General features: G+C 40.1%; 1 protein-coding gene across 1 annotated transcript in view; it reads right to left on the bottom strand.

The window, feature by feature from the left end:
• The window catches only part of RASGRF2 (Ras protein specific guanine nucleotide releasing factor 2), a 276,199-nt gene that overhangs the window by 92,720 nt on the left and 170,528 nt on the right, over nt 1-12,951 (bottom strand). The window contains exon 17 of the mRNA XM_017870896.1: nt 10,662-10,751. Coding sequence (XP_017726385.1) covers nt 10,662-10,751 — 90 coding nt within the window. The remainder of the gene's footprint in view (nt 1-10,661; nt 10,752-12,951) is intronic.

The following is a 12,951-nucleotide window of genomic DNA, read 5'->3' as shown; positions in this document are numbered from 1 at the left end:
AAAATGTATTTTCTCATAGTTGTAGCGACTAGAAGTCCAGATCTCGGAGTCAGCGCGTTTGGTTTCTTCTGAGCCTCTCTCTTTGGCTTGTAGGTGGCTGTCTTCTTCCTGTGTCTTCACATGGTCACGCCTTAGTCTATGTGTATGTCCTAATAGCCTCCTTATAGGGTTCACCCATATGACCTGATTTAACCTTAATGACCTCTTTAAAGACCCTATCTTCAACTACAGTCATATTCTAGGGTAATGGTAAATATGCATTTAGTGGGGACACAGTGCAGCCCATAACAGATACAAAGCAAGCATCAGAATCAGACTTAGATATGACAAAGACCTTGGAATTATTAGACAGTAAATTTAAAATAACTATGATTTCAGATGCTCTTCAACTTTTGACTGAGTCACATCCCAATAAACCCATCTTAAATGAAAAGTAGCGTAAGTCAAAAATGCATTTAATATATCTAAGCTACCAAACATGATAGCTTAGCCTAGGCTACCTTAAATGTGCTCAGAACAGTAGTCTATAGTTGGGCAAAATCATCTAACACAAAGCCCATTTTACAATAAAGTATACCATATCTCATATAATTTATTGAATACTGTACTGAAGGTGAAAAACAGAATGGTTGTATGCATACTTAAAGCACAGTTTCTAATGAAAGTGCATCACTTTCACACCGTCATAAAGTCAAAAAGTTGTAAGTTGAGCCATCATAAGTAGGGAAATATCTATAATATGTTAAGGGTTCTAATGGAAAAAGTAGACAATATGCAAGTTCAGATGGATAATGTAAAGAGGTAAATAGAAACTAAGACTCAAAGGAAAATGCTAGACATAAAAAACACAGACACGGAAATGAAGAATGCCTTTATCTGATTCATCGGTAGACTCAACATAGCTGAGGGAAGAACAGTGACCTTGAAGAGAGGCCAATGAAAATTTCCAAACTGAAGCACAAAGAGAAAAGGAAAGGGGTAAAACCCAAACAGAAGAGCACATACAAGAACTGTGGGACAATTTCAAAGGGTATAACAAACAAGTAATTGGAGTACTGAAGAACTGAGTCAAAGAAATATTTGCATTAATAATGGCAAGAACTTTCCAAAATTAATAACAGACATGAAATCCAGATCCAGGAAGCTCAGAGAACACCAAGCAGAATAAATACCAAGATAACCACATCAAAGCATAACGTATTCAAACTGCAGCAAACCAAAGATAAAGAGAAGTTCTTGAAATAAACACTTACCAACAGAGGAACAAGGACAAGAATGACAACATCACATCAGAAACCAGGCAAGCAAGAAGAGAGTAGAGTGAAATACTTAAAGTGTTGAAAGAAAAAAACCACCAAGCTAGAGTTCTATGTTCAGTGAAATTATGCTTCAAAAGTGAAGGAGAAATAAAGACTTTCTCAGGCAAACAAAAACCAGAGGAATTCATTGCTGGCAGACCTGTCCTGCCAGAAATGTTAAAAGAAGTTCTTCAGGCAGAGGAAAATGATATAGGTCAGAAACTTGGATCTATATAAACAAAAGAAGGAAAAAATGAAGATAAAGGAAAATCTTTTGTTTTTCTTATTTTTAAATGATCTAAAAGATAACTTTGCCTAAAGTAATAATAGTCGGGAGGCTGAAGCAGGGAAAATTGCCTGAACCCAGGAGGTGGAGTTTGCAGTGAGCCGAGATCGCACCATTGCATTCCAGCCTGGGTGACAAAGTAAGACTCCATCTCAAAATATTAATATTAATAATAACAACATATTGGATGATTATAGGATATGAATAAATAAAATAAATCACAGTAATATTACAAGGGAAGAATTGGGACTACTCTGTTATATGGAGAAAATGGAACTCAATTACACTGCTGAAGGAAATGCAAAATGGTATAGCTACTTTCAAAAACAATTTGACGGTTTATTAAGCAGTTAAACATAATCTTATCATACAACCTAGCAACTCTACTCCTAGGTATGTACTCACATAAATGCAAACAAACATACACACAAAAATTTGTACATGAACATTGACAGCAGCATCATTCACAGCAGCTGAAAAGAAGAAATAACCCCAATGTCCATTAACTCATGAATGGATAAATAAAATGTGGTATATCCATACAATAGAGTACTATTCCACAGTAAAAAGGATCAAGTGACTGATGCATGCTACAAAAATGGCTGAACCTCAAAACATGCTAGTAAAAGAAGTCAGTCACAAAAGGGCATATATTGTATGAATAGTTCCATTTATATTAAATATCGAGAATAAATACGTTTATAGAGACAGAAAAGAGATTAGCAGTTGCAAAGGGCTAGAGGAAGAGACAAATAGGGAGTGACTGGTAACAGCTAAAGGGCTTGGGGAAATGTTCTAAAATGTATTGTGACTGTTGCCCAACTCTGGGAATATATTAAAATCCATGGAACTGTAGACTTTTTAATTTATTATTTATTTATTATTTATTTATTCTTTTAGACACTGGTCTTACTCTGTTGCCTAGGCTAAAATGGAGCATGATCATGACTCACTGCAGTCTCCACCTCCCAGGCCCAAAAGATCCTCCCACCTTAGCCTCCCAAGTAGCTGGGACTATAGGCATGTGCCACCATGTGCAGCTATTTTTTTTATTTTTATAAATGGGGTCTTACTATGTTGCCCAGGTTGGTCTTGAACTCCTGGGCTCAAGCAATTCTCCTGCTTTGGCCTCCCAAAATGGTGGGATTACAGGCATGAGCCATCACACCCAGCTTGAACTGTAGGCTTTAAATAGGTGAATTGTATGGTACATGAATTATAGCTCAATAAAGCTATTATAAAAGTGTAATTAGAGAGAAATTACTATAACAGTTCTTGTTACTTCGAGATAAAAAGATTTTCTAACATGATGCAGAACTCTAGGCAACCTTCCATATTTTAAATGATGAAGAAAAGTGAGAATTTAAATGTACAACTTGGAACAACATCAATTATGCATACTGTGCAAAAACTACCAAAAGATAAAGGTTGAGTTGTACTTAATGTTTGGGAAGAGATTCAAATTTAGGTTTTTCATCTACTATATAGTCTACTACAAGTAATATGGAGTCAAATTTTTAAATAGGTAAGGCAGCTTGGACATTATACTAGTTCACTGCTTCTCAAACTTTAGTATGTATCAGAATCAGCTAAAGAGTCTGTAAAAGACAGATGCTGTGTCCCACCCTCAGAAATGCTGATTCAGTAGGAATGATGTGTGGCCTGAGAATTTATTTTTCCAGTAAGTTCCCAGGTTATGCTGACACTACAGGCTGAGAGATCACACGTGGAGAGCAAGTGCACCAGCTGAGCTCTCAGGCTTCCATCATGAAACAACAGGCCCAGAGAGAAACCGTCCAAGGTGACACACACAGGACTCAGTCTAGCACTCCTCACATCCAGCCCACCTACCATATCTACACCTAAAACACTCAATATGTAAATTAATACTAGACTGTAGAATGAAATCCAGACATACTTCCTAAATTGCCTGAGGGTGTGGGTTAAGATTACACAACTGTTTTAACCACATTCTTCTGCTGAATTAATCAAATAATCATTAAATCCATCTACATCCAAATCTATGATGAAATTTGGAAACATCCAAATTTTTACCCTTAACTGACATTACCTCAGTAAAATACACACACACACACACACACACACACACACACACACACACACACAAAGCATTTCCTACTTGGCTTCACATTAGTATCACCTGGGGAACTTAAAAAATTCCTTAATCCCACGATGTACCCCAGATCGATCAACTCAGAATCTTTAGGTGTGGGACCAGATATCAGTATTTTAACAAACCAATCCAAGCCCAACTCACATCAACCTCAGACCTACTATTTACTACACATGCCATGACTGGTTTTACAGAAGATAAAACAGATTATGAATTATCTGCTTTACAAGTACCAGGTAACCACCAGTAAAAGATTCACTGCTTATCTAAGCAATTGTAACAGTGACACTAATTTTCCTGTAAGTGCATTCAACCATTCCTCTACTTTGTTAATTTACTTTGACTTGCACAGAACAGTAAAACATATAATCTGCTCACAGATAATCAGGAGTTGCTTATAGTACCTCCACTGCCATGATTTCTACTCTCATAAAAATAACCCACCTCACACTTTCATACTGCATTTTATATCATTTCATAAACTCTATAATTAATCCTACAACTTCAGGTGTATAGTAAGTGCAATGATGTGCTCTGATACATTTATTCATTGAATTTGCATTTCTATTCATATCATAACTATATCCAAACTGCACCTGCAGATTCCCTGTATCAGCAGCCATTTAAAATGCACACATTTATATTTCCACTTTATGCAGAGCTCTTAAATTTGAGCAGGTGCCTGCAAATACATTTCAATCAGTGTGGTGGCACACAAGAACACCATCAACCATCCTTTGTTTCAGTCCTATCCTGTATAGAGTTAAAGCCCTATGGAAGAGAGGCTTATTTGACACTGGGGAAGGAAATCAGGGTGGCAATACATACATCATTCTGCTCTACTCACCACTACCAACTAATCCAACTCGTCGCCAGAAGAGTGTGCATATTAACACCTGGTCAACTGTGCATATTTAATTGATGCCATCTTCTGCTTTTTTTCATTATACCACCTGACTCTGGGCTAACTTAGAAGAAAGATGGCTAATGACTCATTGACAATCACTGATGCCCCCACCCTCACTCCCCAGCATACAAAATTTCCTGTAGCTGTCGTGATTCCAAGAATGTTCTGGATTGGACTCAAAAGCAGATTTATCAGGAAGTCAAGAAAACTTAAGCTTTAGGCCTTCTCAATTTGTATGGGCCTCTTCCAAAGCCCTGGGAGGTGCCCTAAAGGTTTGTATTTATAATTTTATATTATTTTCCTTGAGGTGTGTTTCCCCAAATTGCATAAACATCAGGCCTACAAATTCAGGATCCATCTGTAACTAGGCCTAATTTGTAGATCAATGATGGTATCTCTATTGGAGAGAAAGAAAAGCCTGGTTCTGTGGGTATGAGTGCAACACAAAACCAATTCTTATTAATATCACAGTATGAAGCTTTACCAGTTTAGTTAGTGCTTGCATTCTGATTGGCAGCTAACATTTAGGGTGACCTTAGGCCTCAGGTCCAGGCATATCTCAAGGACTTTCCAATCATGAGTGTGAGGAAAAGTCTTACATCAAATGAATACCAAGACAATGAGGCTTATTTACAAGTCTACTGGGTGCTCAGCTCAGAGTTGTGGGTATCCAAAAAAGTGATACTAAACACCCAAGACACTCAAAACCTGCTTGCTGACTTGCAGAGACTGATATCACTTCCCCAGGTCAGTCGGAGAAATAAGACAAAACTCTTTTGCCCTAGAAATAACAACAATGACAACAACAACAAACAATTTAAAAACATCACAGCACTATAAAAATATATGGACAGTACAATTTTTTCTTTTCTGCACTGAATATTCCCTATTGCAAGTATGAAGATTCAGTCATTGATTCATTAATTCATTAAGCATTTATGAATCATTTACTACATGTACAATACTACTCTAGATTTCAGGGATACTGCAGTATATAAAATAGATAAAAATCTCTGCCCTCGTGGATCTTACATTTTATTGGAGAAATGGATAATAAACCAAGGTAAATTAGTAAAACAAATAGTATGTCAAATAGTGATAAGTGTCGAGGAAAAAAAATAAAGCAAGGATAGAAACTGTTGGTAGGGAGTTGAAATTAATCAGGAAACATGAGACAGCAATGCTGCTAAAAGCTGCATTCCTGTGATGTGTTTGTCAGAGAAACACTATAAACAGAGATAGAAGCAATAGTGAAAGCACAACACTACAATCCTAGGTATCACCTATGGGTCTACATAAAAATCCATTAAAAATTCCCTGAAGGGTTACCACATTCACAGAAAGCATAAAATCCAAATCTTGAGTTTTGAGGGGCAGGATATGGGTTCTCTGGATAGCGCTGACTCAGGTAAACAAAGGGAGCATGACATGGGAGGAAGAGACTCATCCAATTTTGGGAAGGGAAGGCTGTAGATTTTTTTTTTTTTTAAAGTCATTGATTCATTAATTAAAAAAAAAAAAAAAAGGAAGAAAAAGAGATTGAGGCCAGGTGCAGTGGCTCACACCTGTAATCCTAGCACTTTGGAAGGCCAAGGGAGACAGGAGGCTTGGAAAACCAGGAGTTCAAAACCAGGAGCTCAAAACCAGCATGGCCAACATGGTGAAACCCCATCTCTACTAAAAATACAAAAATTAGCTGGGAGTGGTGGCACACACCTGTAGTCCCAGCTACTTGGGAGGCTGAGACAGGAGAATCACTTGAACCTGGGAGGCAAAGGTTTCAGTGAGCCAAGATCACGCCACTGCACTCCAGCCTGGGTGATAAAGCAAGATTCTGTCCCCCAGTTCCCCCCAAAAAGATTGAAAACCAGGCTTTTCCAGTACATGTGGAAATTAGGCAGGCTGAGACCCTAGCAGCCAGGCAGGAAATCCCAAACAGATCACAGGGCACCATCCACAAATAAAATCAGTTTTCCTTGCCTCTGGGGTCAGGCAGGAGCGTCTTGTCTTGACCTCCTTACAAATAAAAAAATTGCTGTCCTCCCTTTTATTGCATTTGAAATTCCTTTTAACACAGTAAGGAATTTTTCTAAGCAACTTAAAGAGAAATGGTTTCATATACAAATGCCTAGAGTTAATATTTGAGAACATAATAATTAATAATTATTATTATTAACCAGAGGTGCCAGATATTTTGATGGAGATGGGATCAGGGGAAGGGCTGGGAGAGTATTAAAGCAAGAGGGAATCTGCAGAGGAACCTGAAACATAGAAACCCACTCTGCAAACCTCAGGGTTGACTACGCTATACCTTGTTTCCTGTTACGAGCCAGGACACAGCAGAGCTGCATCCCCAAGTCTATCTGTATCACAGCCGAATAAGCAGACGGGAAGCCTGCAGAGACCGATGAAAGCATGGGGTGTTCAGTTGTCTATGCAATCTTTCTTCTGCTTTGCCTTTGCAACTCACCAGGCTCTGGATGCATCTAGGCTGGCAATTCCTGATTCCCAGAGGAGATAAAAAGTCTGTTTGGGAGTTGACTCTTATCCAGCACTCTCTTCCTTTGAACACCTGTTCAGGTATCTAGGTCTAGCCCTCCCCGGGCAACGCCATGCTCTCCCTGGCTAGCCAATAAATCCAGATTATCTTCTTAGCTCTTCCCTATTTCTGCTCTGATTACAACCTTCTGCTCTCTGCCCAGTTCTCCCAGGCAGGTAAAATCTGCTAAGGGACCAATTCCTCTGAGTGACTGAGCCCCAGGAGTGCACTGGTCTCCACTCCAAAAGAGACCCCCTTTCTTACCGCCACTAGCCATTGAAACTGACCCCTGTGCAACGTGCTGCCTTCACAGCAGAGCCATGGGCACTGTTGAATCCAATCCCTTATTGCCTCTACTTCTAAAATCAAATCATGTGGCTTCAGACTACATGATAGGCAACATCAACAGCACTGTCATAAAAGAGCAGTCTGCTCATGCAGGGTGCAGGCTTACTAACACCTAGCAACATTGACTGAGTCTGTTAGCAAGTCCGTGCTGCCCTCCTCAGAAAGCACCACCAGGAGCCAGCTCGCTGAAGAAGAGTTTTCTTCCTAAGACTATTTGAGCTGCAAGAGAGAAGTAGGCAAAAAGGCAACAGAAAAGCAGCAGGCTTTCAAAAAGGGAGAAAGAGCTGGCTGTTTTGGTCACTTTTTCCTTCTGGCCCAATATGCCTGGGAAAGCGAGTCAGAAAACCATTCTCTAAAGCACATTCGAACGACTCAATCTTCATTGCAATCTCAGGTGAAAAAAGGACCTCCCCCTACTCTCCAGTAAATAGGGAATGGGCTCATCTCAAATAAACTCCAAATTAATTTTCCCTCACAAACCATATTTAAATTAGGAAATCTGTGAGATGCTCTTGTCCTTCACTTTTTTCAAAGGCAGACTAGCTCGTAAGAACAGAAGACAGGAGAAGGTCTTAGTAAATCACAATGGACAACAACTCTGCTGAAAGCCTAGCAACGTCTTCCTTATTTCCCCCCAAATGTTCACTGTTACAGAATGTAATCAATCACAGAAGCCAACTGTATCGACAAGATTGCTATTTTGACCATTATAGGCTGCTTTGTATTATTCTGATGGGACTCTTGGGGAAAGGTTTTAAGAATATTTGGGGCAAAGCACATCCCAATTTGCCTGACCATATCTCCGGTGAAGCATGTATGGCAAAATGCTGAAGAAACAGAATGTGGTCAATCTGCAAAATGTTTATTTAGAGAAATATATATATATAAGTCACTATGGTAGTTAATGTCCATTACAGAACATCTCTTTTTGGTCCTCAATTTGGAAAAAAAAAATCACACCGATAATACCTACTAGTTACTATTGTGAATATTGGTTCAGAATCTTTGGAAAGGACTCCTTTGTTACCACAAAGGTGAAAAATGGCTAATTAGCAAAATATGCCGTCTCTCATGTTTCTATAAATCATGATGATTGGAGCCCATAGGTTTAGTTTAGGTGAAGACACAGCAACAAGGCTATTTAAACCACTTAGAGATTTATTATTTATTTATTTACTTATTTACTTTTGAGATGGAGTCTCACTCTGTCATCCAGGCTGGAGTGCAATGGCATGATCTCAGTTCACTGCAGACTCCGCCTCCCAGGTTCAAGCGATTCTCCTGCCTCAGCCTCCCAGGTAGTTGGGATTACAGGCATGCGCCACCACGCCCAGCTGATTTTTGTATTTTTAGTAGAGATGGGGATTCATCATGTTGGCCAGGCTGGTCTTGAACTCCTGCCCTTGGGTGAGCTGCCTGCCTTGGCCTCCCAAAGTGCTAGGATTACAGGCATAAGCCACCATACCCATCCCGAAACCACTTACAGATTTATTTCAACATAACATCCTCCTTGCACGTGAGAGAAGAGGAAAGAGATAATGAATATAATATTTATCTATTAAAATACTGTGCTTTTATTTTAAGTACTTTTTCTTTACCCTGCAAATTAACTGACAGCATCTCAGAAAGAATCGTGGAGCTACTGGAAATGAATTATGAGTCAGCTAAAGCAATAGCTGCCCCCCGCATCTGCTCCCCGCACTCCACAAGCCCTCCCTCCCACCTTGCATATGCTTTTAGCATTGTACTCAATTAAAATGGAAACGTGTTCTCAGTAATTGAGTTATAAAGGGTGAAGAACTCTGTCAAACAACACAGGAGGAATAACAGCCTTCTCTGATAAAGAATTTCTCAGAGCTGTAACCCACAGACCACCTGAATGACTCACCTGAAGGAGCTTATGCTTATTTATTTGATTATTTTTTATTGTATATGCTTACAGGGTACAATGTGATGTTTTGATGTACGTATATATTGAAGAATGGTTGAGTCAAGCTAAGTAACATCTGTTACCTCACTTACCATTTTTTTGTGGGAGAGCATCTGAAATCTACTCTCTTAACAATCTTCAAGTATGCGGTACATTTTTAACTAGTCACCATGCTGTACAACTGATCTCTAGAACTTATTCTTCCTGTGTAACTGAACCTTTTATCCTTTGACCAAACAGCTTCCCACTTCCCTTCCTCCCCACCAGCCCTTAGTAACTACCAGTCTACCTTCTACTTCTATGAGTTTGACTTTTTAGATTCCGTATATAAGTGAGATCATGCAGTATCTGCCTTTCTGTGCCTGGCTTATTTCAGGTAACATAATGTCCTTCAGGTTCATCCATATTGTTGCAAATGGTGGGATTTCTTTTTTCTTTTCCTTTCTTTTCTTTTTTTTTGAGACAGAGTCTCGCTCTGTCACACAGGCTGGAGTGCAGTGGTGCAATCTTGGCTTAGTGCAACCTCTGCCTCCCAGGTTCAAATGATTCTCCTGCCTCAGCCTCCTGAGTAGCTGGAATTACAGACACATGACACCATGCCCAGCTAATTTTTGCATTCTTAGTAGAGACAGGATTTCACCATGCTGGCCAGGCTGGTCTTGAACTCCTGACCTCAGGTGATCCGCCTGCCTCGGCCTCCCAAAGTGCTAGGATTACCGGCGTGAGCCACTGTGCCTGGCCAAATAAGGAGGTTTCTGAAGATGCTTATTTAAAAGACAGTCTCTTCCCAGAAACACTGACTCAGAAAGAGCTAGGAATGTGCATTCTCTTATTATTATTTTATTTTATTTTGTTTTGTTGAGATAGGGTCTCACTTTATCACCCTGGCTGGAGTGCAGTGGTGTGATCACAGCTCACTCTAGCCTCAACCGCCTGACCTCAAGCGATTTTTCTGCCTCAGCCTCTTAAGTAACTGGGACTACAGGCATGCAAAGCCATGCCCAGCTAATTTTAAAAATTTTTTATAGAGATGGGGTCTCTGTGTTGCCCTGCCTAGTCTCAAATTACTGGTCTCAAGCAATCCTTCTGCTTCGGCTTCCCAAGGTCCTGGGATTCCAGTGTGAGAGCGGACGAGCGTCTCATCAAGACACTGGCAGACACGGGCCACTGACTTCATATAAATGGCCACCTATCTGTACATAGCTGCTCCCCTACTCACCTGGTGGACTCCCATGTCCTGCTGCAGCTGTGGCTATTGCAAAAGCAGAAGCCGGTGAAACAGAGCAGTGGGCATTGTCCGCCGTCTGTCCTGGTTATTTGAAAAGAAAGGAAATGGAATGGTGAGGCAAATGGATAATATTCTACAATGAAAATCATCATTTTTATTCCTGCACCGGATGAAGGACTGGGCCAAATGCCCTGTATTATCTCTGTTAATGGGCAAATAACAAGATTGCACATCAGGAATTCCACTCTGGGGTTATAACCAAGAGAAACAAAAGCATACTTCTACACACAAACGTGTACGTGAATATTCATAGCAGCATTGCTCATAGTAGCCAAAAAGTAGAAACAAATGTCCACCAATTGATGAACAAATAAATACAAGGGAATATTATGCAGCCACAAAAAGAAATGAAGTTCCAATACATGCTAGAATATGGATAAACTTGGAAGACATGCCAAGTTAAAGAAGAAGCCAATCACAAAAGGTCACATATTATATGATTCCCTTTATGTTAAATGTCCAGTAGAGGCGAATCCATAGAGGGAGAAAGTAAGATTAGTGGTTGCCTAGGGCTGCTGGGGTTGGAGGGGGAATGGAGAGTGACTGCTAATGAGTATAGAATGGCTGATATGTATAGGGTTTCTTTTTGGGTGATGAAAATGTTCTAGAATTAAGTAGTGGTTATGGCTGCCTGACCTTGTGAATATATATTAAATTTAAAAAGACTGAACGATATACTTTAAAAAGGTAAATTTTATGGTATATGAACTATATCTTAATAAAAAAAGTTCTTAAAAAAGATACCACATCATGTTACTGAGAGAATTTCCTTCTGTTAGAATTTCCTTCTCAGAACACCCTTAACAGTACAGATGGTTTAAATGTGGCCCTTTTAAAATCAAAAGGATGTATTGAGCAACCTTGCAGTCCCTTTCACTCCTCGGACTGTACACACAGCGTTTGGCAGTGCTGGTGCCAAGCTCGCTGCTTCTCCTCGCTCAGGCTTTTAGTGAAAACAGTCCACTGTGATTTTGACCTGAAGGGCTTTTATTAGTTTGGCCCTAATGTTTCACAATCATGCCTAAAATAAATACACACATGAGAGGGGAAGCAAAGAGCTGCTTAATGTGCCCAAGCACAAACGCATAAAACAGCTCTACCTTCTCTTCCCCCAATAGCCTTATTGCATTTTGGAACAAGGTGGCAAGTAGACAGATGCACAGGCAAAATTTCAGCTAGATAGAAATATGTGATGCTGTCCTCATTTGGGTCCTCCATATTATCACATGTTTCAGCCTCCTTCCTATGTTTCTGTGTCTCTATGATTTAGTCATATCAGGGAGGAAATAAAGGATTTGGCTTAGTTAATGCACAAACAAGATGAGGATTTCCAAGTAATCCTTATGTGAATTAAAAATTTTATATGCGAATATAAACATATGAAAAGAGAATATAAAGTAGACTTCTAATAATTGTAACACCTTGAACAGCATTTAACTCTTGCCTTGGTAGAGCCTTACTTCCATAGGTTTTGGTCCCAAACTCTTCCAGGTTACAATGAAGTCAAAGGGGTCTGTCCTATATGGCAATGGTCAAGGACGTTGCCAAGACCTGGACTGACCAAAGCTCTAAGAAGAATAGAGAGATCTGGCTAATTCCATAGTAGTACCACGACAAGCCAGGAAAGTCTACTTTGTCACCTTCATTTACCAGAAACACCCAAATGGCAGGGTAACCCATAACTGACCTAGAGCCTGAAAGCCCCAAGTGCTAATATCCATGAAGGCAGATCTCTAACAACAGCCGGACTCAGACCCTCCTAGTTGCTCTCAGAGCTCATGGCAATGACAACAGCTTCTACCAAGTTGCAAAGGCCACCGATAACCATTTGGAGCCATGTACTTTATCTTTTGCTAAAATGCCCTATTCGAAGCATGCCTGTGAGAGTCAAAAATGCCTCCACAGGCTGGGCGCAGTGGCTCATGCCTGTAATCTCAACACTTTGAGAGGCCGAGGAGGGTGAATCACCTGAGGTCAGGAATTTGAGACCAGCCTTGCCAACAAAGTGAAAACCCATCTCTATTAAAATTACAAAAACTGCTGGGCGTGGTGGCACACGGCTATAATCCTAGCTACTCAGGAGCCTGAGGCAGGAGAATCACTTGAACCCGGGAAGCAGAGGTTTCAGTGAGCCGGGATTGCGCCACTGCACTCCAGCCTGGGCGACAGAGTGAGACTCTGTCTCGGAAAAAAAAAAAAAAAAAAAAAAAAAAAACTTTTT

The sequence above is a fragment of the Rhinopithecus bieti genome, unplaced genomic scaffold (genome assembly GCF_001698545.2).
Source record: "Rhinopithecus bieti isolate Rb0 unplaced genomic scaffold, ASM169854v2 scaffold_5216, whole genome shotgun sequence".
Lineage (NCBI taxonomy): Eukaryota > Metazoa > Chordata > Mammalia > Primates > Cercopithecidae > Rhinopithecus > Rhinopithecus bieti.
The sequence above is the reverse complement of the archived record's forward strand: the minus strand, read 5'-3'. Positions and strand labels throughout refer to the sequence as shown.